At 48.1% G+C, this 23,900-nt stretch overlaps 1 protein-coding gene across 7 annotated transcripts in view; it reads right to left on the bottom strand.

Annotated features, from left to right (window-relative positions):
- The window catches only part of SLC8A3 (solute carrier family 8 member A3), a 159,976-nt gene extending 136,363 nt beyond the window's left edge, over positions 1–23,613 (bottom strand). For 3 of the 7 annotated variants that reach the window (XM_043920238.1, XM_043920242.1, XM_043920243.1), the window contains exons 1-2: positions 23,465–23,613; positions 116–1,961 (exon numbers count right to left, since the gene is read on the bottom strand). In XM_043920238.1, the coding sequence (XP_043776173.1) occupies positions 116–1,899 (1,784 nt within the window). In that variant the 5' untranslated portion in view covers positions 1,900–1,961; positions 23,465–23,613. The other 4 variants (XM_043920240.1, XM_043920239.1, XM_043920241.1 and 1 more) reach the window with 4 other exon arrangements.
- Positions 23,614–23,900: the final 287 nt, after the last annotated feature.

The following is a 23,900-nucleotide window of genomic DNA, read 5'->3' as shown; positions in this document are numbered from 1 at the left end:
GATGGAACCAAAGTTTGACATTAACACAAGTACAAGGGAAAGTTTTAAAGCATGGGGCAAGAGAGAAGGGGGCGACAAGGGATGGAGGCAGATGGACTATGGAAGGGTTACTTACACGGTTTCATCATTCTTGAACTCCAACTCCCCATATACGTCTTCAAAATCCTCACCACCACCCTTGGCGGTCCCTTCTACTGTCCTAAAGGGGACGATGACTGTGCCCCGGGCACCTGATGTCCGCAGAACCTTGACCTCCATGACACCAATGCTTTCACTGACATGAATAGTGTCACATTCAAAAGTGAAGATGCCCGCGTGGTCATCATCCAAGATGGTGACTGTGGCCACACAAGGGGATACCAGGACAGCCCGAGGCAAGGGCAGACTATTGAGTACTCTGGGAGACATCCCCTCCTCGGGCTGCTCCTCCTCCATGCGAACGTTGCTCAGCCTCACAAAGAAGTGTTCATCCTCCTCAAAAATGTCATCATCGATGATGCCCACAGAGAAGTCCTTCTGGGTCTCTCCTGGCTTTAGAACCACCGTGCCCTCTGTGAACTCATAGTCAGCGCCCGCGTTGGCAGAACCGTCCTCTGTTTTGTAGTCCACATACAGGGTCTTGGATGTGTCCCCGCCTTTCCTCACCACTGTCAGGAGCACAGCCCCACAGTTCTCCAGGCACTGGTAAGAGCATGGGTCAAAGAAGACCTTGGAGACAAAGTCCTCCGGCTCATCAGCATGCACCTCGCTCATGCTGGAGGTCTTTTTGGCTTGTTCTGCTGCATGCTTCTTCAGGATATTGCCCGCGCCAGTCATCATACGGGTGGCTTGGATCCGGTAGAAGGCGCGGCTCTTCTGCTGATGGGAGAGAGCATAGTAGTTGGCCATCTCAACCAGCTGATCTAAGTCCTTCTCTGGGTGTTTTTGCTTCAGATCCTTGAGAATCCGTATCATCTCCCTGCGGGACTCATCCACTTCCTTCCCTTCCAGGGGCACCAGGTGCCCGTCAAGGAAGTGGGAATTCATCATTTTCCCATCCATCTCAATGCCCTTGGGGTGGTCACCCTCGGTCTCTATGATGATTCCTCGGTGTTTATCTGTGCGGTACTTCTTGTGCATGTATTTGTAGAAGAGCAGTCGCTTATCTGCCACCCAGGCCAGAAGGACACACACTGGAAAGAAGAAGAGAGTGAGGAGGCCTTCCCAAACCTGGACCACACCAGGAGAGAAGACAGCCAGGATCATATAGAGCCAGATGTAGGCAAAGATGCTCCAAGCAGCAGTGACAAAGAAGACTCGTAGGTGCTTGATCTTGCGAGTCTCTCCATCGGGGATCACATAGACACAGATACCAATGATAATGAACATATTGAAGGCTGCGCTGCCGACAATGGTAGAAGGTCCCAGATCACCAGCAATGAACCCATGACCACACACCTCAATTAAAGACAGGAGGATCTCAGGAGCAGAGGAACCCAGGGCCATAAGGGTCAGGTTGGAGACAGTTTCATTCCAGACCCTAATGGTGGTTGTGCTGGTCTCTCCATTGGGCTTTTTGATAGTCACCTCTCTCTCTTGAGAAGTGATGACTTCAATAGATGCCATGAAGCGATCAGCAATGATGGACACCCCGAGGAACATGTATATCAGGGCCACAAAATAGACAATGACCCTGGCAATCTTGTCTCCAAGGGAAGGGTTCTCTGGGTACCAGATTGGCAGGATGACACCCTCCTTGCAGTCCGATGACCCTGTACAGGACTCATTGTTCTGCCCTGTACTGGGCACATCCCCTGAGCCGCCAGCCTCTGCCCGAAGACCATTCAGGAAGAGCACAAAGGTAATCAGCCCAAAATGGAGGAAGGCAGAGGTGAGAGGCTGCAACCTTAACCACGCCATACACAAGACTTAGCCGCCGGCTTCCACTGCAGCACCAATGGTCCTCCTGACAGGCCAGAGACCTAGAAGAGATCAGAGAGGCAGAAAAAGGCATGAAGAAAAGGAGAACAGTTTGGGGGAGAATGGATACCTGTATATGTATGGCTGAGTATTCACCTGAAACTATCACATTATTAATCAGCTATACCCCCAATAAAAAATAAAAAGTTTAAAAAAAAAAAGGAGGAGAACAAATGGCAGGTTCCCACCAATACAAACTGATGCTTCATCTTGAGTGACATATTGTACTAACATATGGGGCAGTCTCTCACTTGGAAAAATAGATGTCACTGGGAGGCTCAAATAGCTGCTCTGTCCTCAGGACCATCTGGTAGAGTCAGTAGAAAACTGGCTTAAAATAGCTGGGAATATTGGTAATGGAAACTTAACTGATACCCCTTTGGTCCTGCCTCCCAACCCTTTTGTTATCTGTGAGAATCCTCAAGAATTAACTTAAAATTGGCCAAGTATAACAGGAATCTTCATCTCCACTTCTACTATTTCTAGGGTTTTCAGCCTTCCTTACCACACTGTCATCATACTCAAGAATCTTGCAAAACATAAGTTTACAGGAGTACACGCTGAATTGAACTGTTATCCTGGACTACTCCCCTGCAAATGGAACACCTTGCTTTGTGTGCAGTTGAGCCCAGTTGGGAAAAACTCCTTCCCCAGATGAAAATTTAGGGAGGCAAGTTGTAATTCTGAGATTGCTTGAGAAATCAAGAGAATTGATTCTGCAGTGAATACTACCTGTCATGTTGCTCAACCGAAGCCCTGTAAGTGGTGCCCAAGGCCCAGTCCATAGCAGTCCTTAGCCCTCCAGCAAGACAGCCTTATGAAAGAGTTTAGGCATCCAGTTACGAGAAGATGAAGATCAGTCAGCCACTCTAACTTGAAACCCAAACACTGCAAGGGCCAAGTGGTAGGAAGCACTATAAACAACATGCAAGTGACTCTAAATAAGTTTTTTTAATCTGTAGGCAAGATTTCGGGGTGAAATTCAGCTTCCTCTGCTGACCTCAAGACAGTAAAAGGTGAACATGAGTTCAGAAGAATGGAAGAAATTCAGCTGAAACTACACTTATCTTGCTACTCATTGCCTCATTCAGACGGAAGGAGACTGCAAATAACTATTCAATACCCTAAAAAAAAAAAAACAACTTGCCCATGTTTCCATCTCTGTTACAAGCATGTAGGAGTACTGTTAGTAATGGAAGAATGCTGCTCTTCTCTACATGCTCCTCCTCCTTCTCTGCCGTTTCCCATCTCGAAAAATAGCACTTCCATCCACCCGGTTTCTCAGCCTGGAAACCGCTGCCTGTTTGCAAGCCTTTCTCTCTCCAGTCCAACACAGAGTCCCATCAACTTTCCTCCCCATCTCTCTCACCACCATCACAGCCCATTACTTTTCACCTGATGAATCTACTCAGTCACCTTCTCATTGAACTCACTCCAACTCTGACCTTTTTCTATTCCATCTTCTCTTATAGCCACTGTCATCTTTAAAAAAAAAAAAAACAACAACACCTAATCCTATGCTCTTACTCCCATATTTGAAGCCTTTCGGCATTTCCCCCTCACTTTTAATATAAAGACCTGCATCCTCACCATGACCTGCTGGGCCTCGTGCAAGCTACCTTCTTCCTCGTCCCCCTCATCTCTTGCCACTGTCCCTCTCACTGCATTTCTGCAGTGATGGCCTTTACATCAGGTCCTGGCATACACCATCTTATTTTCCACCTCAGGACCTTTGCCCATAACATGACCCATGACCAAAAATATCACTTCTTCCTTGCACCCCTACTCGTAACAATGCTTTAGCTCTCAGCTTGAAAGTCACTTTCTCACAAAACTTTCCTTCACCCTAAAATGGTCAACTCCTTTCCTTTAATTTCTTCATGGCACTTACAAAATTTTGAAATTACATATGTATTTGTGGGATTATATGATTGATGACTAACTCATCCATTAAACCATGACAAAAAGGCAAAGACTATGTCTATTCTGTTTATCATGGTATCCTTAGTAGGTAGTTAGTAGGTGCTCAGTAAATGTTATGTTTTGGAATAAATAAATGTGGCCCTAGGGAAGCTTCCTCACTGCTATGGACGGAATTGTACAATCCTCCTGCCAATTCCTATGTTGAAGCCCTAATCCACAATGTGACTCTATTTGGAGATAGGACTTTTAGGAGGTAATTAAGGCTAAATGAAGTCATAAGAGTGGGGTTCTAATCCAATAGGTTTGGTGGCATTTAAGAAGACAAGAGAGAGAAAAAGAAAGAGAGTGCTCCATTTTGGGAGGACATAGGGAGAAAGCAGTCATCTGCAAGCCTGGAAGAGACCTCTTTCCAGAAATCAAATTGTCAGTATCTTGATTTTGGAATCCCAGCCTCCTGACAAATTTTCATTGTTTAAACCACTCAGTCTATGGCATTTTGTTATGGCAGCCTGAGCAGACTAACACACTCAGAAATCAGCCTTCTTAAAAGTCATTTTACAGTCTGAATCGTAGCCATTTAGAAAAAAATAGATCTCGTAGACAAATCCTCACTAGATTTGAGAGGCTACGTAGGACCTCTTTCAATTGCCAAGGCTTGTACTCAAAGAGAAGTTCCCCTTGGGACACACCCTGGTGCATATGGTAACCCTGAAGGCCCTCCTCCCAAAGGGCTCTGTGGATTAACTTGGTTTCGTATTCCTCAGAACGGGAGCCAACTGCTGAGGCCCATAATCCCCGTTAGTCCAGGTGGCAGGGGTCATCCCAGCAGGTGCTTGGGGCTTTGACCTCACTCGGGGGAGAAGAGGCTATGACAATGACTGTGGAGGAGCAGAGAGGCTGGAGGTGATCGGTACCCATATTCAAAGCCTGAAAATGCCCCCATAACATGTGATGCGCACAGAGACCCTACTCATAGGTTTAGCACTCACCTACCTGGAGAACTGCGGACAGACATGGATCTTGGCTCCTTGCCTCGACCTCTGAAAACCCAACACTTTGTGAATTCTGATGAGCCCCACACAGGAGGGGACAGCAGGTGGGCCCAGCTGCAGCAGCTCTTTAATCAAGAGCCAACACGGTGACAGGCAGTGGCAGCTGCACAACTGTCTAAGCCCAGAGGGGTGGGCTAGCCACAGGTTAGGGAGGAGGCTGGCCTGCTGCAGTCAGGGGACGGGACAGTCAGATCGACGGGGGACGAGGACTCCGACTGCTCTTACTCACTGGGACAATTAAGGAGGATCGTGGTCTTTGTTCTCCTCGGTCCCAAAGACACCTATAGCAACAGGTTTTTATGGGGACTGTGCTATCACGTGGTCATAATCAGAGGTCAGTTTGGAAAGACTGTTCCCTGAGACAACAGATGAACTGAAGGAACAAATAAAAGAAAATAAGGCAAGAAAGTGGTCAGGGATTGCCTGCACCAAGTGGTTAGAACTGAAGGTGAAAAACGACCGCTGGATGCCTAGTTGCTCTTTCCAGCTCTGCCAGGAGATGGTTTCTGCCTGAGAAGTTAGAGGGAGAGGGGATGTCTCTGATGAACAAGCCAATGGTCATTTTTTGTGCCATAACTCCAGCCCCAGACACTGATTGACACAGATCCCTACTTCCTGGGTGGTTCACTGCACTCCCTTAGAGACCCAACTGATCTTTGGTGTTTCCAGAAAGCTCTTAATCAGTCCTAAGGCATACTCATGGAGGCGACCCAGCTTGAGATCCCCAGAACTTCCCCAAACAAGGAAGGTATTAATGACGGTAACTAACACTTAAAAGCAGTTATTGTGTGCATAAAGTTCAAACCCTAGTATTTCATCCTCAAACAACCCTGTTAGTTGTTGTTAGAGATCAGTACTATTTTAATCCCTATTTTACATTTTGGGAAACTGAGTCTTAGTTAAGTCATTTGAGTCATTTACTCAAAGTATAAAGCAAAGAAGTAGCAGAACCAGAGCTCACATAGAGATGACATAAAGTTGATGGTCCTAACCACTCCACCTTACTAGGATGTCCCAATTTGTTGCAGAACATCCATGAGCCCCAGTCAGCTTCCAGTCTTCTGTGGTCTTAGAAGCAATCTTGCTGTCCTATGTACTCTCACAGTAGAACCAACCATTTGGTTGAGTTGACTGCTCCCCAGGTTTCCTGAAGGCATCCTGATTGCCCAAGGCTGTCTCCCACCCAAATATTCTCCTTCCTATCAGTTCAGTTTGACAAACATTAACAAGTGCCTGTGATTTGCCAGGCCTGTCCTAGAGGCCAGTGGGCAAAATAAAATATGACACGGGGTTTTCCCTCCAAGGCACCACTAAGCAGGGGTGGAGAGGTGCACACATAGGCATTTCTACTATCATCAGTGAAGGTGTGGGCCAAATGCTGCCGAACACAAGCAGGGCACTGAGCCAACTTGGGGATTCAGGGAGGCGTTCTGAAGGAGGTGATCCCTGAAATGAGGCTTCAAGCATGAGTGCACTTTAGTTAAAAAAAGAAGAAGAAAGAAAGAGAGAAAAAGAAAATGGGAAGGGCATCTGAGTCAAAGAGAACAGCCCAAGCAAAGACGTGGGGCAGGAAAGCCCTCTGTGTACACAGGATTACAGGGAAATCAGTGTGAGGCAGGAGGGACAGAAGATGAGGCTGGACACGGAGGAAGGACCCAATTCATGGCAAGTCTTACATGCCAGGCTGAGAAGATGGGATTTTATCCTAACGGCAGTGAAAAGCCAATGATAGGATTTTGAACAGGAGAATGACATGGTCTGATCTGTATTCCAGAAAAACCAATTTGGCTAGATGGGTTTTTAGGGTGGCTGTAAGAGGGACAAAACCAAAGCAGGAAGATCAGTCAGAAATCTATTGGAAACAGAACAGATACAGATAAACAGGGTGGGCCTAGCGTACATTCTGCATATGATGACCCTCTGACCCCTCAGCTCAGCCCTCGGCCTCTCATTTTTTTCCTGGATTATCTTCCTAAAGCCCCCGGGGCCATCTGCAAGGTGTCTGTGTCCTCAGCAGTGGCTCCTGACATCTTTTAATATCACTGGCAAATTTAATTAAAGTCACTGTTCCTCTGCTCTTCCAGATCATTAATAAAACAGAGCCACCAGGCCAGACTGAGCACTTTCTCCCTCTGCTATGCCCTCCACTTTCTCCAATGGGAACACTGCTCCGGGTCTGTCACCAGCCTGGGTAGACGCGTCCTGCTCTGCTTCTAAATCTGGGCCCCTGCACAGACGTCACGGCCAATTTACATTAAAGTTTTAGGTGCAGCCAGGCTGCACTGGATCTGAAGTGTCACCCGAGTCCAAGAACACTGCATCTTCTCCTGTACTTCCTCTGCCTGTAGGGGCTGAGAGTCTGCAGAGTCCTCTCCATGGTGAAGCTCTCCCAGAAACACAGGAACTAAATTCCCGGCACTCAAGAAGGAAAGATGCGACCTCGGCTACCTAGGTAGTTTGGCTGCAACAATCGGAACTTGGATCCAAGGAGGAAAATGTAAGGATGCTGTTTTTCGTCTGTTACGATCGCTTTGAATATTCCAAGTGAAAAAGTTTGTATTATCGTCACGCCCATTTTGAAAGTGAAAGTGTTAGTTGTTCAGTTGTGTCTGACTCTTTGCGACCCCGTGGACTGTAGCCCACTAGGCTTCTCTGTCCATTGGATTCTCCAAGCAAGAATACTGGAATGGATAAGCAAATTTGAATTTACAAAGGTTAAAGAATTTGCCCAAGCCACAGTAAGTAGATAAATAAGCTCTTGAATTCTGGCAGTCTGACTCTAGAGCACCTGGCGTTAACCACCATGCTAGGTAGATGCCTTGAGTTTGGGCAGTCCTTTGAAAAGCAAAGGGCCTGGGGAAGGGAGGGTGAGTTTTTCTGGATATGGAGCCCTCACTATGAACTTGGAGATGCTACGTACTCCAAGGCAGCCTGAAATAGTAGAAGAGCCCCAAATCTGAAAGCAGGAGGCAAGAACTTTCTTCCTAGCTCTGCCTCAACAGTTATGAGACTTCAAAGAGTCAGAGAACTCTTATGGCATCAGCTTCCTCATCCAGAAAATTCCTGTTGGGTTGGATAATCTCCATAGTTGCTTTGAGTCAAAAATGCTTTGATGGCAGGCAGGTGCATCTCTCACAACAGGCAAAGAGGTGAAGGCACACATTTCAGTTAGGTTGGCCCAGAGCAGTGTGAGAGCCAGTCACTCCCCAGAAGACGTCAGAAGAGAAGAGATTAAGGGAGGGTGGTAGGAAAAGGGGGCCCCAAAAGGCAAGGAGAGTCTACAATCTGGATTTACCAAAAGCACCTTGGATCAAACTCATTTTTTAAACAACTGCTCTTTGAATGCCCATTTTGGACCAAGCACTGTGCTAGTGACTGAGCATATACCCATGAAAGTACTATTTTCTTCCAGTGAAGGATAGAGACAAACAAGGAATTATGGGCATGACACTATGATGATGTCATGGGAAGTTACTCTTTTTCTTGTTCCACTCTAAGCTCTCAAGTTGGTCACTGCACAGCTAGCTGCCTCTAACCTTATGGACAGTGGCTGCAATATATCACGGTTTTATAATATTGAGGACCTTGCAGTAGTATTCATGGTTGATATTCTATGATTCTTGCTTCTCTGTTCCCATGCAATTGTTACATTTTGCCTTCCTCAAAGCCTCCAAACCCTTAATGACATCCAAGTCATATGATAACTTCATAAAACCCAGCTGGCCTTCTCCTAGGCACTGCCACACACAAAGAGGAAGCACCAGCAAGCCTCAATCTCCTCATGCTGTATATAAATAAAGGACTTTAAAATGATAACAACAATCCTATCTCTGCATTGAGTATTCTTTACTCTATGGCTGGCACTGCATCAGGCATTTCTATAGCTTCTGTTTAAGACCTAATGACCCCACAATGATTTAGGTAGTGTTAACTGGGAAAGCTGAGCGCCAAAAAATTGATGCATTTGAACTATGGTGTTGGAGAAGACTCTTGAGAGCTCCTTGGACTGCAAGGAGATCCAACCAGTCCATCCTAAAGGAGATCAGCCCTGGGTGTTCACTGGAAGGACTGATGCTGAAACTGAAACTCCAATACTTTGGCCCACCTCATGCAAAGAGTTGACTCATTGGAAAAGACCCTGATGGTGGGAGGGACTGGGGGCAGGAGGAGAAGGGGACGACAGACGATGAGATGGCTGGATGGTATCACCAACTCGGGGGGCATGAGTTTGAGTAAACTCCAGGAGTTTGTGATGGACAGGGAGGCCTGGCGTGCTGCGATTCATGGGGTCACAAAGAGTCGGACACGACTGAGCGACTGAACTGAACTGAACTGTTTTAGAGATGAGGAGACTCGGGCCCAAAGATTATTAATTTACCCAGGTCCACTAGCTGAGTAGCACAGCTGAGCTATGAAACTAGGTGTGTCAAACGCCAAAGTCTAAAAGTGAAGGTGGAAAAACAGGGTAGGAATCTGGAGCCCTTAGGTCAAGCCCTGGAAACCTCTATCTCCTCTGGGAAGACTTCCTTGATAATACTCTCTTCCTCCACCTTCCAACTGAGTCATTTTCTCCCCTGTGTTCCTCTAGCCTCTTGATGACCATTAAAGCACTTGTCACACATCATCACATTAACCTGGGCTGATCTGTCTGCGTGTCCATCTCCTACACACTTAGAGAAACTCCCTGAGGGATTCCCCTCGATATAGGGACTTTTCTTTTTTAGCAAGTTATCACACTCAGTTCAGAGGGCTAAGAGGTTGGATCTGATCTCTAATATCCTCTCTGCCTCCAAAATTCTATGATTCCAAGGCTTGTTGATTCTACTCAAAGGTTTACCACACTCTCTAGAGGCCAGAGGACTTTGCCCTCTATGAGTCCTTGACAGATCTGGAGAATCACAAACCATGCAAGGGGACCAGAGAGAAAGGAAGAAAGAAAGGGCCTTGCTCACCTAATTTAAGTTCTGCTCCTCCAGCTGCTGGATCTACATCTGCATGTAAGTCATGCTCCACATTGGAGGCAATAATGGAACCAGGATCACAAGCTAAAGAGGGCTGTGCATTAGAATAACTTCGGAGCTCTAAAACATACAGATATTTGAATCCTACTCCAGACCTAAGTTCTGGACTCTCTGGAAGTGAAGTCTCAATATTTAGACTTTTTAAAGGTTCCTTAGTTGATTTATAGGTACAGCCAAGGTTGAGAATCCTGGGAGAGAATAAAAGAAACACAGACTGACAAAGAAAGACATTTGCATTTCAGGGATTCCAACCATTAGGGACTTTCTCTGGACCAAAAGAAGGACTCTTCGTGCATCATGAGTTGACTCGTAAGTGAGTGTACCACAGAGTCTCTCTATACACTAGATAAACATCCACCCTCCTGGACTCTTGACTTCCTTTCATACCCTACCAATGGCAAAGAGCATCAACTCCCTACCCATATAAGTAGATTTTCCCATTGTCTCTCCCTAAACCTGCTGTTAACTTAATTTACACTTTTACTGAAGAAACAGAAAAGACCCAGAGTCCCCTTATCTACACAGGAAAATGATGCTACTCATCCCATTTTCAGCAAGACAAGTTTCTAAGTATGGTAGCTTATGTTGACTTCTCCATGTTTTTCCTCATGCCATCTTTGTTTGCTCACTGATTCATTTGTTCATGTATACATGCATGCACTTACATGAAACTCAGTCCATGTGGTACAGGTCAACTTTCACTGAATCAGATGAGAAGGTACCCAACTCATTTTTTGGCACATTCAAAAAAAATTAGAATAAAAGTTCCTAGAGGGTAGCAATTTTTATCTGTTTGGTATTTCTGTATCCCTGCCATCTATATCAGTGCCTGGCATAGAGTGGGAGCTCAGTATATACTTAGTGAATGAATAGATCTATGAATAAATGTGCAAAAATAGAAGGCATAATAGCCAGTGATTTCTCCCACTCTTGGCAGTGTTCAAATGGAGCATCCCATCTGTCAGGGATGCTGTGAGCAAGGTTTTTCCAATTTGAGTTATATGAACAAAAATGTAATCCCCCCTGAGGAGCACACACTTCACTGGAGAACAGTGACAGAAGACCAAATTACCAAAAAAAAAAGTCCTAGATCTGGAAGCATGTGAAATGTGCCAAGACAGTACAGAGGAAGGAAGATCAAGAGTTGCCTGGGACCATCAGGGTCACTTCATGGACCAGGCAACTCTGGATCTAGGATTTGAAGAATGAACATGAGTTAACTGGGTCAAAGCCACTGCGCCTCAAATAAAGGTAAGAGAAAGCCATGCTAAAGAGCAGGTCAGCCTCAACAAGCAATGTCTGTTTAAAGAAAGGTGAGCAGCGTGTCTGAAGGACAGGGCATTTGAGAGAACTGAGAGAAGCTGCAGTGATCAGTGAGGAATAGTTTGTGAAAGGCCTTGTATGCCCGGTCAAGGAATTTGGTCATTACTTTGGTGGTAATAAGGAAGTACTGAAAATCTTTTAATCACAGGAGGGACAAGATCATTGTTTTTCCTTTGGATGGAGACCTAGACTGACAACAATGCAGAAACTAGATCTGTGAATGAAGGTGGGACAAGACTAGGGGCAGAAAGACCAGTTCAGAGACTCTCAAAGTATTTGAGTGAGACATGATCAGAACCTGAACACAGGCAATGAGAGCAGGCCTGCTGAGGGAAGGCAGGGGTTTAGAGCGTTTTCAAAAGTATTGACTATATCAATAAGTGTGTGTGTGTGTGTGTGTGTGTGTGTGTGCGTGCGTGCGTGCGTGCGTGCGTGTGTGCGTGCGTGCGCGCGCACGCACTCAGTTGTGTTCAACTCATTGTGACCCCATGGACTGTAGCCCACCAGGCTACTCTGTCCATGGAATTTTCCAGGCAAGAATACCAGAGCAGGTTGTCATTTCCTACTCCAAGGGATCTTTCCAACCCAGAGATCAAACCGGCTCTTTTGAGTCTCTTGCATTGGCAGGCCGGTTCTTTACCACTGTGCCACCTGGAAGCTCAGACTCAAAACAGTCTGGACTATTGAGCCAACAAATGGTTACTACCTTGACAAGACTGTGTAGCATTCGGGTCCTTTGTGGAGCTCTAGGGCCTTCTTCCCGAGAGTCCAGAATTCTCCTGGCCCCATCTGTCTCACAGTCACAGACGTCCCTAAAGCTATACAGCTATCTAAGTCTGACCAATTTGTGTCAAATTTTCCAGCTCCCATTTCTTCAGTCCTGGAGATCCTTAAAGGAGAAACCCTGATGACAGTGCCTGATGTGGTCCCACCTGTGTCTCTTCACCCTCTTTCACTATCAGAATCTTCTGTTTTCAGTTGGTCCGCGGAATCTTGGATGTGTTCTCAAGTTTATTGGGCGCCAACTGTATGTCACACTCTTTCCCACCTACTGGAGGTTCAATATTACATCTTTTACCTGGACTACTGCAAAGCTGCCAATCCTGCCACATCTGTTACAGTCTACGCTCCAGAAAAACAGCAACTACCATCTTTTTAAAATGTAAATCAGATACAGTTAAGTCCCCCACATACAAATGAGTTCCTTTCCAAGAGTGCATTTGTAAGTTCAATTTGTTCCTAACTCCAACAAAGTTAGTCTAGGTACCCAACAAACACAACTGGCTATATAGTACTATACTGCAACAGGTTTATAATACTTTTGACACAAATAATTCATAAAAAAAAAACAAGCAACACAAAAACCAAACATTTAAAATCTTACAGTACAGTACCTTGAAAAGTACAGGAGTACAGTACAAAAGCTGGCATACAGGGGCTGGTGTCAAGTGAACAGGCAAGAAGAATTACTGACTGGAGGAGGGTGAAGAGGTGGGAGATGGTAGAGCTGAAGGATCCTCAGCTATGGGAGATGCAGGGCAAGCTTCAATTTCACTCATGCCTAATGTTGATGGAATGCAAGTTCGCATCTTTGGAAGCTCGCAACTTGATCCTGCTTGCAGGATCTCAGTTCCCTGACCAGGGATCGAATCGTGTCCCCTGCAGTGGAAGTGCAGAGTCTTAACCACTGGACCATCAGGGAATTCCCACTCTTTTCTTTTCTTCAGAGCAGCCACACTGGCTGGAATCATTGCTTTTCTATCTGTTCACTGGTTTATCATAGAATATAAACTCCATGGGAGCAGACAACTTGATCTTTTTTCTCACCATGATATTCTCAGGCTCCTTGACTGCAGCCTGGCAGAGTGAATGTCAGCATTTGTTGAAGAGATCAGTGCTCACTCTGCAGGACTAAGCGTTTTTGGAAAGATGCACCTGTGAAAGGAGATGTCAAGCTTCTGGGAAGCCTTGGGGTAGAGAGGTAAATGGTTAAAACCAATGATCTCAGAGAACCGGCAGTTCTGTTCATTTGAAAGCACCAATAGGACCACAAGTATTTGGAAGGCTGTTGGGAGACTGTTTCTAAACGCATTTCATTCTGTCTACCTTAGTCCTCTCACGGGCACCTTACTTCTCCTCCAGGGTGTGTGGCCTCATAATAGCCAATACTCATAGCACACCATTCCCTCAACAGATATCAAGTGATAGTATGTACCAACAGTTGACAAAGGCCTTCTTGCTCCCATTCAGTCCTCAGGAGGATGTTCATAACGATGAAGAAACAGAGGCTCAGTTAGCTGCCTAGAGTTTCCAAGCCAAGAAATAACAGAGTCAGAACCAAACCTTGGTCCTCCAGCTTTCAGGGCATCTCCCTCCACCAAGCTGGAAAAGCATCATGTCAGCAAAGACCAAGAGACAACATTCCCTATTACTGAAAGGAAATAAGGGCTGGGCCAGGGGCGTGAGAAGCCCAGGGCAGCCTGAGGGGGTATCATTCCCACCTCTCAGTGTTCCCAGAGAAAACGACTTGGGTTCTATCTTTCGGAATTATCCACAGAGAGAGGGCTGACATCCCTCTGGCCTACTGCCTACCCATGAAGGGAAAGCTGGTCATAAAAGCTGGTACTTCTATGTACCTTTTCCTCAGCTCATTCTCCAGGAGACTGATCTATTTTTTAATACCATTTAGTTATCTTAATTTTTCAATGTTAAAATAGGGGATTAAATCATATCACTGCCCAAAGGAAGAGCAAATGGACTCAGGTAAGCACTCAGAGTTCTCTCTCTGATACATGGCTGGGAAAGTCTCTTCTACACTCAATTCCAGGGATGTTCTGGGCCCTTCTTTCACAAGAGGGCACTAGGGGCAGACTCCTAGGGCTTCCAGCAGATCCAGCTGCTGTCCTGGCAGTTGTGATCTCTCTCTGTCTGACCAGGAATCGAACCCACTGCCCCCTGCAATGGAAAGGAGGAGTCTTAACCACTGGACCATCAGGGAAGTCCTATTCTTCCTCTACTTTAGAGCACACACACTGGCTGGTCATTAATGATTCCCCTCGAAGTTGACTCCCCCATTAGTTCCTCCTGAGGGTCTGGAAGGCACAGACTCAAGATGATTCTTCCTGAATCCTAGGGGAGAGAGTACAGTGATAAGGTAGAGAGTAAGCAGAATCTTTGGAAAGCCACTGGGCAAACGGATTCCAGGTAGATTCTCAACAGAGTCTCAGTTCAGTTCAGCTCAGTCGCTCAGTCATGTCCGACTCTCTGCAACCCCATGAATCACAGCACGCCAGGCCTCCCTGTCCATCACAAACTCCCGGAGTTTACTCAAACTCATGCCCATCGAGTCAGTGATGCCATCCAGCCATCTCATCCTCTGTCGTCCCCTCCTCCTCCTGCCCCCAATCCCTCCCAGTATCAGGGTCTTTTCCAATGAGTCAACTCTTCGCATGAGGCGGCCAAAGTATTGGAGCCTCAGCTTCAGCATCAGTCCTTCCAATGAACACCCAGGACTGATCTCCTTTAGGATGGACTGATTGGATCTCCTTGCAGTCCAAGGGACTTTCAAGAGTCTTCTCCAATACCATAGTTCAAAAACATCAAATCTTCGTCACTCAGCTTTCTTCACAGTCCAACTCTCACATCCATACATGACCACTGGAAAAGCCATAGCCTTGACTAGACAGATTTGGATCTACATGGATCCAAATACATCCTTTCTGGATGGAAAAGGAAAAGCAGAAGCATAGGACTTGAGACTGAACTGTCTGGAGCATTTGGGGGCCGAGCATGACTACTAGTCATTCTGAGAATGCCCTGGAGGGTCGCAGTGGGAAGGGACTCCACACAGGAGGGCCAACCTCAGGCCACCAGGGCCCTCAACCAGCTCAGGATACCTTGTAGCCCAGACAGCCAGATAGTTGGGTTGGCTGCTCATCTCACCTCTAGAGACCCATTGTAATGACAGACACACTGGGGGCTTCAAATTGCAGCTGGAAAGCTCTGAAACAAAAGATGTGATCAGCACGAATAATATCCTTAGTAGGAGGTGATCTATAAGCTGTGGAACCAGATCCACAGAACACAGAATTGTCAGGGAAGTAGATTAAAAGTCAACACATCCAACATAGCCTTTTTTAAGGGTAAGGAATGTGAGGCCCAGAAAGCAGCAATGGGTTTTGCCTATAGCTGTCAGAAGAGATAATAAAAAATATACTGTTCTTGCCACTTGTTCAATGTATCTTCTGTGATACCACATTGTCCATTTCTGGGTTGATCCTTTTATTCCTTCGCTGGCTCCTTTAATGATAAATAGGACAGATTCTCTTTCTTGATCTTAGTCCACCTGCCTCAAGAGTGAGGTAGGTTATTCACTTTTCATTGAACAGCCACTGTGTTTCAGGTACTATACAACAAGAAGTGGGAGAGAAAGAAAGGACTTGGTCCAGGAAAGAAGGTAAGTCTCAAGATGAAAAAATATATATATATATACTTTTTTTTAATAATAAAAAATCTGCATTTCCATAAATATAAGGGACTTGTGAAAAACAGATGCTGCATTATCAAAATTCAGAATAAGAGACTGCTTCTTCAGTCTTCCCATCAGAAAGAGGCATTTGAACTGAAGAACAGGTAGGATTCTAAGGAAAGGGCAAACCGTGAACAAAGGCACAGAAGAAAGGACAAGCATACTTAGGTGCCCACATGGGAACTGTAAGAAGTGAGACCAGAGTGGAGTGATGAAACAGGCCATGGAGGACCCTGAATATCAGGAGTTGGACTGCTGCAAAAAGTGAGAGGCCCTTCAAGGTTTTTGTGTGGGAAAATGACAAGCCTAGATTGGTGTTTTAGGAGGGCAATCTTATAACAGTCACTAAAATGAATTGAAGGACTGGAAGAATGAAGTTGGGAAGATGTTAGAAAGTTACCGTTTATAGTATCATCATAATAATACAGCTTAGAAAGTTATTTTTTTACAGGTACCGTAAGGATTGAGTGGGAAAAATCAATGTTGGGCACTTTGCAATAGAGTAGCTTGACTCTGTTGCAAACATACAAATGTTGGCTACTATAATAATAATTTCTATTATAATTATCATTATTATTATGTAAGAGGTTGTCAAATCCATACTGAGGTAGTGGTAGTAGGGATAGAGAAGAGAGGAATGGACTGAACAGATGTAAGCAACACAATAGTCCCCTTTATCTGTGTGGGATAAATTCTTAAGACCCCCAAGTGGATGTCTGAAACTGTAAATAGTACTTAACTCTATGTATACTATGTTTTTTCCTGTATATACACATTTACAGTTAAATTTCCAAATTAGGCCCAGAAAGACTGAAGGAGGAAGGAGGAGGGCAACAGAGGATGAGACGGTTGGATGGCATCACCGACTCAATGGACAGGAGTTTGAGTAAACTCTGGGAGTTGGTGATGGACAGGGAGGCCTGGCGTGCTGCAATTCACGGGGTCACAAAGAGTCGGACACAACTGAGTGACTAACTGAACAGAACTGAAATAGGTGAGCAACAATAACTAATAATAAAATAAAACAATTAAAACAATATACTGTAATAAAAGTTGTGTGATTGTATTCTCTTTCATTCTCTCACTCAGAATATCTTATGGTGGTGGTGGTTTAGTCACTAAGTCATATTGGACTCTTGCGATCCCATGGACTATAGCCTGCCAGGCTCCTCTGTCCATGGGATTTCCCAGGCAAGAATACTCGAGTGGGTTGCCATTTCCTTCTCCAGAGGATCTTCCCAATCCAGGGACTGAACTCAGGTCTCCTGCACTGCAGGCAGATTCTTTACTGACTGAGCTACCAGGGAAGCCCCCAGAATATCTTATCGTACAAATTTAATGCCTTTTCCATCTTAACGGAGCACTTTATCACACACAGTGGCTATAACTTTTGCAGCCTGAGGTGCGACAGCAAACCTGTGGGAGAAAACTGGGAGGGAGGAGAGGATCTTGGAGACGAAGTGAAAGAGGGCCCACCTGGAGAGCTAGAGAAACCTGGAGAGTTCTGTGTGATAGAAGTCAAGAGGGGGAAGTTTCAAGGAGCTAATGAGCAATCTTTTCTGATGGGGGTTGGGGGAAATCAGGAATAAGTTATTGTATTTGGGGGAATGAGAAGTCCTTGCGTGAGTGAGAGTTGGGCAGAAGGTAGGAAAAAATGAGAAAGCAAGGGACTAAGTGAATGAATGAGTGATGGGGAAATAGAAACAGATGTCTACTCTAAAATTTCAAGAGTGTGTGGAAAGCAAGATGGGGACAGAAAATGACAGGGGAGGAAGTGAACAAAGGGATATTCTTGCCAGGACGTTGAGCATGCTTACAATTAGACGGAGGAGATTCAATGCTCCAAAAGAAAGAGCTCAGGGCAAGCTGATGAAGGCAGGGCAGGAGGGACATTGGGCAGGAAAGGAAGGGAGAGCTTTTTTAAATTGAGAGATGAGTGACAAGTAAGGATGGAGAACAAAGTTGGGAGATCAGGGTGCAAAGGAAGAGTGTGCAAGCTCACACTATTTGGTTCATTCTCTAGGATGAACAAAGTGGTGTGTGACCTGGACATCCTCTCCTCTCAAGTGATTTGGAAATTGCCATTTGAAAACCCCGGGCAGGAATACAGTTTCCAGACCCACTTCCGGATCCAGTCCCCACATGACCCAGCGTTCCTGTACACAACCAGGATAGCACTATTTGTCATTCAGACATCAAGGCAGTAAATGCTACCTGACCCATTCCAAAAGCTGTTTTCTTAGTAGACATGACCCTGTATACCCATCTAAATACATTTGATTCAGAAGTGGCCTCTATTTACTTTTCATATTATAAAAAATGTACAAACAAGTATACTATCAAGGGTGAAACAGATCACCAGCCCGGGTTGGATGCATGAGACAAGTGCTCAGGGCTGGTGCACTGGGAAGACCCAGAGGGATGGGATGGGGAGGAAGGCGGGAGGGGGAATAGGGATGGGGAACACATGTAAATCCATGGCTGATTCATGTCAATGTATGGCAAAAACCACTACAATACTGTAAAGTAATTAGCCTCCAACTAATAAAAATAAATGAAAAAACTAAAAAATAAATAAATTAAAAAAATTTAAAAATGGACATATACATGTGATTCTTCCTATCTAGATGTCTTGTTCAATTGTCTCTATGGATCACAATCCTTCTTACCCCTCACCTTCCCGCTCAAGACCTTCCCCAGGCCCCAGAGATCTCAGATCTTTAGGGGTCCACCTTGCTGAGCAGCTCAGCTGATTGGGAAGAGTGTCTTAGACATGATGGAGCCATTTTTCCTTTCCCTTGAGGCAGTCTACCCAGCGTTGGGTTTAGAGTGCCCATCCAAATAACAGAGACAACTAAACCAAATCAATCTCATTAAAGAAAATAGGGAAACTTCTTCCTAGAAGGACAGCTCTGGTTTGTATGCTAAAACAGAAAGAGGAACCCCCCCAGCCCTCCCTCACAGGCCAGCAGGATGACAATGCACAAGTGTTCCACAACAGTCCCCTACTCCCTCCCGTGACATTCTGGTCTTGATGCACTATCTAAAATGCAAATCTGACCATGCACTTCAGTACTGAAAACCTTCCCAAGTCCCCACTGGAAACTCAGTGGAAAACCTTAGCATGAAGTACAAGTCCTTCAAGATCTGGCCCCTAGATCTTCTCTAAACTCATCTCTCTGAACTTTACCCTCAGTCTTCAGTCATTTGAAAGAGCTCTTGTACACTTTAGGCCTTTGCATACTGATCCCTTCAGGGCTTCCCTGACCACTTAGCAATAAAGAATCTGCCTGCAATGCAGGAGACTGATGCAGGTTCGATCTCTGGGTAGGGAAGATCCTCTGGAGTAGGAAATGGCAACCCACTCCAATATTCTGTCCTGGGAAATCCCATGGATAGAGCCTGGTGGGCTACAGTCCAGGGGGTTTCAGAGAGTTGGACATGATTGAACACAGCACAGCACGTACTGATCCTTTCATTCAAAGAACCTTCTCTCCCACCTTTCCCCTCCCTACTTTCACCAAAGCCAGCTCCTCCCTAGCCTGTCTTTCTGGGATCAGCTATCCCTAGAAGTTCTCCTTAAGACACCCTAGAGACGTGATCTTCCTACATTTTCACTGTACCTGGGATGCAGCCTTCACAGAGAGGAATCAGTTTAAATGGTAATGGTGTGTTCACTAGTTGGTTATCCCTGCTGAGATGAGTGTGTGTTTATGAGGAAAGGAAACATTCTATTTTATTTGCCTCTGTACCCAGCAAATACTTGGCCAAGGGGATTGTTGAATATTTATTGAATAAATAACTGATTGATTGAATCAATGAAGGCTTTCTTTTTTGGAGTCAAACGTATTTCTGAAACTCATCAAATGTTTGAGTTTCCAAGCAAAGCAACCAGGTTTGAGTGCAAAGGGAGTGATTTTCTCTTTTGATCCAACCTTGGTAGCTTAAAGAGAAGCTGTGTGACACACCCCTTCAAATCCAGATTGTCAGCAGTGAGTGACTGGAGGCTGCTGTAGGCTCCAGTGACTGAGCCATGTAGGCTGAGGGGCAATGCCCACAGTGACTACCCAGGGACAATACCAGTAACTCCGCCAGGGACTGTACAAGGGGCTGCCTTGCACAGGGACAGGGCAGGGCTGGATCAGGAGGTCACTCCCTCGGCTTCAGGGTCGCAGCCCAGGGAGAAGTCCAGGGGAAGGGCGTGTTTTTCACAGGGTCAGTTTGCTGGCCCTATTCTTCCTTCTCTGACCAGGAGGCTCTGCGGGGCCATGCGTGCATGCCTGCTCAGTTGCTTCAGCCGTGTCCGACTCTTTGTGACCCCATAGACTGTAGCCCTCCAGGCTCCTCTGTCCATGGGATTCTCCAGGCAAGAATACTGGAGGGGGCTGCCATGCCCTTCTCTAGGGGATCTTCCCAACCCAGGGATCAAACCTGCATCTTCTCTGTCTCCTGCATTGGCAGATGGGTTCTTTACCACTAGCGCCACCTGGGAAGGACTGTAGCCCTTCTGCAAGAGATGGCAAAGTAGAGATCAGAGGAGAGGTAACTTATTCCTCCTAGTTCCATTCATTCACCCAGCATTGATGGAGTAGCTTCTCTATGCCAGGCACACTGCCAGACCCTGGGGGTACAAGGTGAATACACACCAGCTCTCTTTCCTCCCTTCATGCAGCTTACTGTCCAGAGGCGTGACTGGTCAATCACATAAATAAATTGAACGTGCATCTTTAAATTACTTCAAAATAATAGGTTCAAGTTAGGGGTGTAGAATAAGGGAACCTGGCTTAGGCAAGGTAGGGAAAGCTCCTTGAGAAAGTCACCAATGAACTAAGGACAGAAGGATAAACAGGAGTACAATAGACAAGGACGAAGGGTTGGAAGAGCAATAAAGCATTCCCAGGTAGAGAAAACCACCTAAACAGCCTTCCCATCTTCATGAAGTCTGAGAACCACTTCAACCAAATTTAGGTCCCACCTGCTTCTTCTCAACCCCATCTCTATATTTTATTTAAAGGAACAGGGAACTGTGGAGTGGACTTGTATGTGCAAACTGCAAAGGGGGGCTGCAGATAGCGGTGAGGGGCTGGGAGACCACAGCTGCCCCCAACTCTGACCCTCAACCCTGCTCGCGTGGAGAGGCACAAGGCAGGAAGGCAAGGCGCGGATTCCTCTCAAACTCGGACCCCACAAGGCACGCAGGCAGAAGGGCCGGCGGGAGGGAGGACCTGAGCGGATCTCCCTCCGTCAGCGAGAAGCAGGGTGCAGCAGCTATATTTGAAAATCGAGGTAAACAAGAGCTCAGCTCAAGTGGACAGGGCACAACAGCTGCGGAAGATTAATCACACACGGCTGCCAGTCACCAGGTCGCCATGAGGCCCCCACCAGCAGGCCGGATGTGCTCCCATCACGTACCCGCGGCTCCCTCCGCCCGGGGTGCTCCTCGGCCACTCCAGGGCGCGCAGCCCTGCTCCCAGCTGCGGCCTGCCCTTCCGATAAACTACCCCTGGTTTCAATCTTTCTGCCCAGGAGCCCGACCAACCAAACGTTCGGGGTTTGTTTTCTAAATACCAGGGGATAGAGCCAAAGACAGACAAGAGAGAGCGCGCGCCAGACTGAGGGAGAGAGAGAGACGGACAAGGAGAGACAGAGAGGGAGAGAGAGACAGGCGGCAGGCAGGCGGGCAGGGAGCGGGTAAATTTATGGCACTGCATTAAAGGCGTTTGTTCTATTTAACCCCCACCCTCTCCCTCCACGGTTAAAAATAAAACACAGTGAATAAAGAGGAGGGGAAAAATCGGTTTTTTTCCCCTCCCGAAACATAACGCTTTCTTCATTTCCCCAGTGGCTCGGGTCCTCGGGGCAAGTCAGGCAGGGTCTTGCAGGAGCAGGCCAGCCTCTGAATGAAGGCCTGTGGCTGTGTGCGTGTGTGCATGTGTGTGGTGGTGGCGGTGAGGGGTGTGTAGGCGAGCGGGGGAGGGGGTGGGGCGGGGAGGAGGCAGGTTGGGGAGTGGGGAGAGTTACACACTTCACGTCTCTCCACCTGGCCCCGGCCCGCCCAGACCAGCGCGGCCGGGAGAACACCGGCCGGGAGAAAGCCGCCTTCTCCCCGCCCCCTTGGCCGCCGCGGGCTGGTGCGCCGGGGCTGCAGTTCCCGACCCGCGGCGGTGGAGTCCCGAGGTTGGGGTGCGCGCGGGCGTGCGTACAGGCGGGCGCGCGCCGAGTGGGTAACGCGCTCCCCTCGCAGCCCCCAAACCCCACGGGCGCTCGCCACCCCGGGAGCACAACACTCGTTGGCACAGCCCAGGCACACACATGCACACACGCATCCAGCACACAACACGGCGCTCAGCCTCCCTAATGCGCACCCGTCCGTAACCCGACAAACCCGCGACCAGCCCAGGCATCTCAGCACCGCGCCCCCCCACCTCACCACCACCACCTAACCTCCCAGGAGGCACTCAGAACGCCCCCCACCCCACCTCCCAGCACCGCCTGCATCCCAGTATACTTTCCGGGGCACCCTCCCCCGCCACCTCTTCTGACACTAGACCCGCAGGAAAGCAGTTCACGTGAATGATCTCGAGAAAGAACTTAATTAACACCGTTATTCACAAGCCGGAACTCTCAAGGGGACATCCCCAAACCCACCCCCTCCACCACCACCACCCCCCGCCGCCCCCGCCCGACCTCTGCCTCCCCGGCCTCGGGCGCCGGTTGAGGGGGAAGGGCAGGAGGCTCAGCCCTTCACTCACCGTTTCCTCTCGGTCTCTCGGGCGGGGTGGGCAAATGAGGGGGGGGGGTGAGAAAGGTGCGCGATGCCCCCGCGGCCGGGCTCCTCACCGGCCGCAGCGGCTCATCGCCCCAGCGGGCTGTCCGCCGGCCGCAGCCGCGTCCGGGGCATGTCAGTCCGCCGCCGCCGCCCGCCCGCCGGGCTCGTGGGCTACCAGCTTTCAGGGAGCCTTGGAGCAGTGCATCCGGAGGGCGAGGGCTAGGGCCGGAGCAGGGGCCTGGGGAGGAGTCCCTCGGCACCGGTTTAAGGAGCAGGGAGCACGCCTCCGTAGACCCCCGGGAAACCCCGACTCGGGCGCGGGCTCGGACTAAAGCCCTGGAGAGGCCCGGAGTCCCGGCCGCCCGCAGCAAGGGGATCCCTGCCGGGAGGGGCAGGAAGGAGAGCGGCCCGGCGCGCCCTGGCGGCTCCGAGGACCCCGGACTTGCAGTCTGCGTCGCCGGGGCTTTCCCGGGGCTGGGAGCGCGCCGGCTCTCCCCCTAGCACGCCGTCACCGCGGGACTCGTCTCGGCCTCGCCGCGCGCGGAGGGGACGCGCGGAGGGTCTGGTTTCTGGGCGAGCCGACAGCTTTGCCCATTAAGCTGCAGGAGGAAGCCAAATCAAAAAGCCAATCTCCAAGCCTCCAAAACCCAACGTCACCCTATCACGGCATGACTAGCCGCGCATATTTATCCTCGCGCGCCGATGGGGGTGATTTTCAGAGAGCTTTCCGACCAGCAGCGGGGAGCCGAGTCCGCCTCTCGCATCCCGAGAGCCCCCAGGACCGAATGCAGACGGAACCCGTAGCCCGAGGCCACCCACCCAATCTTTGGAGCCTGGCGCCGGGCGCCTCCTGGCCAGCGGCAGTTCCAAGACGGCGGCGCGTCCTGACCTGGATTCCGCGGAGTCCAGAGCTCCGGGCAGCGGCGGGGAGGGAGGGCAGGCGGGCGCGCAGCACCGGCTTTCCCCTTGTCCTCAGGAGACGCCGCCTGCAATCCCGAAATTAAGTCTCCACCAAACACATCTGTGGTTTTTAAATATAGCAGGGGACGATTAACCAGGCAGGGTCCACCCAGGCCTAGGGGAGGAGTTGAGGGGGAATGGAGGTTAGCAGTGGAGGGAAAAGAAAACTCCCTTTTTCCCCTCTTTCTTTTTTCCCCTTCTGTTCTTGGTGCAGAACTCAGTCTGTCATTTTCTCAACCCAAATCAAACAACAGCTTGTGACAGACGCTTGGGTGAGCGCTGGTATGTTGGCTTTGGGGTTTTTAAGGCTAAAAATACAAGGGGGCTGTCTCCCAAATTGCTGCTTCTTCTGGGCCTGGAGTCTG

The sequence above is a fragment of the Cervus elaphus genome, chromosome 12 (genome assembly GCF_910594005.1).
Source record: "Cervus elaphus chromosome 12, mCerEla1.1, whole genome shotgun sequence".
NCBI classification, from domain to species: domain Eukaryota; kingdom Metazoa; phylum Chordata; class Mammalia; order Artiodactyla; family Cervidae; genus Cervus; species Cervus elaphus.
The sequence above is the reverse complement of the archived record's forward strand: the minus strand, read 5'-3'. Positions and strand labels throughout refer to the sequence as shown.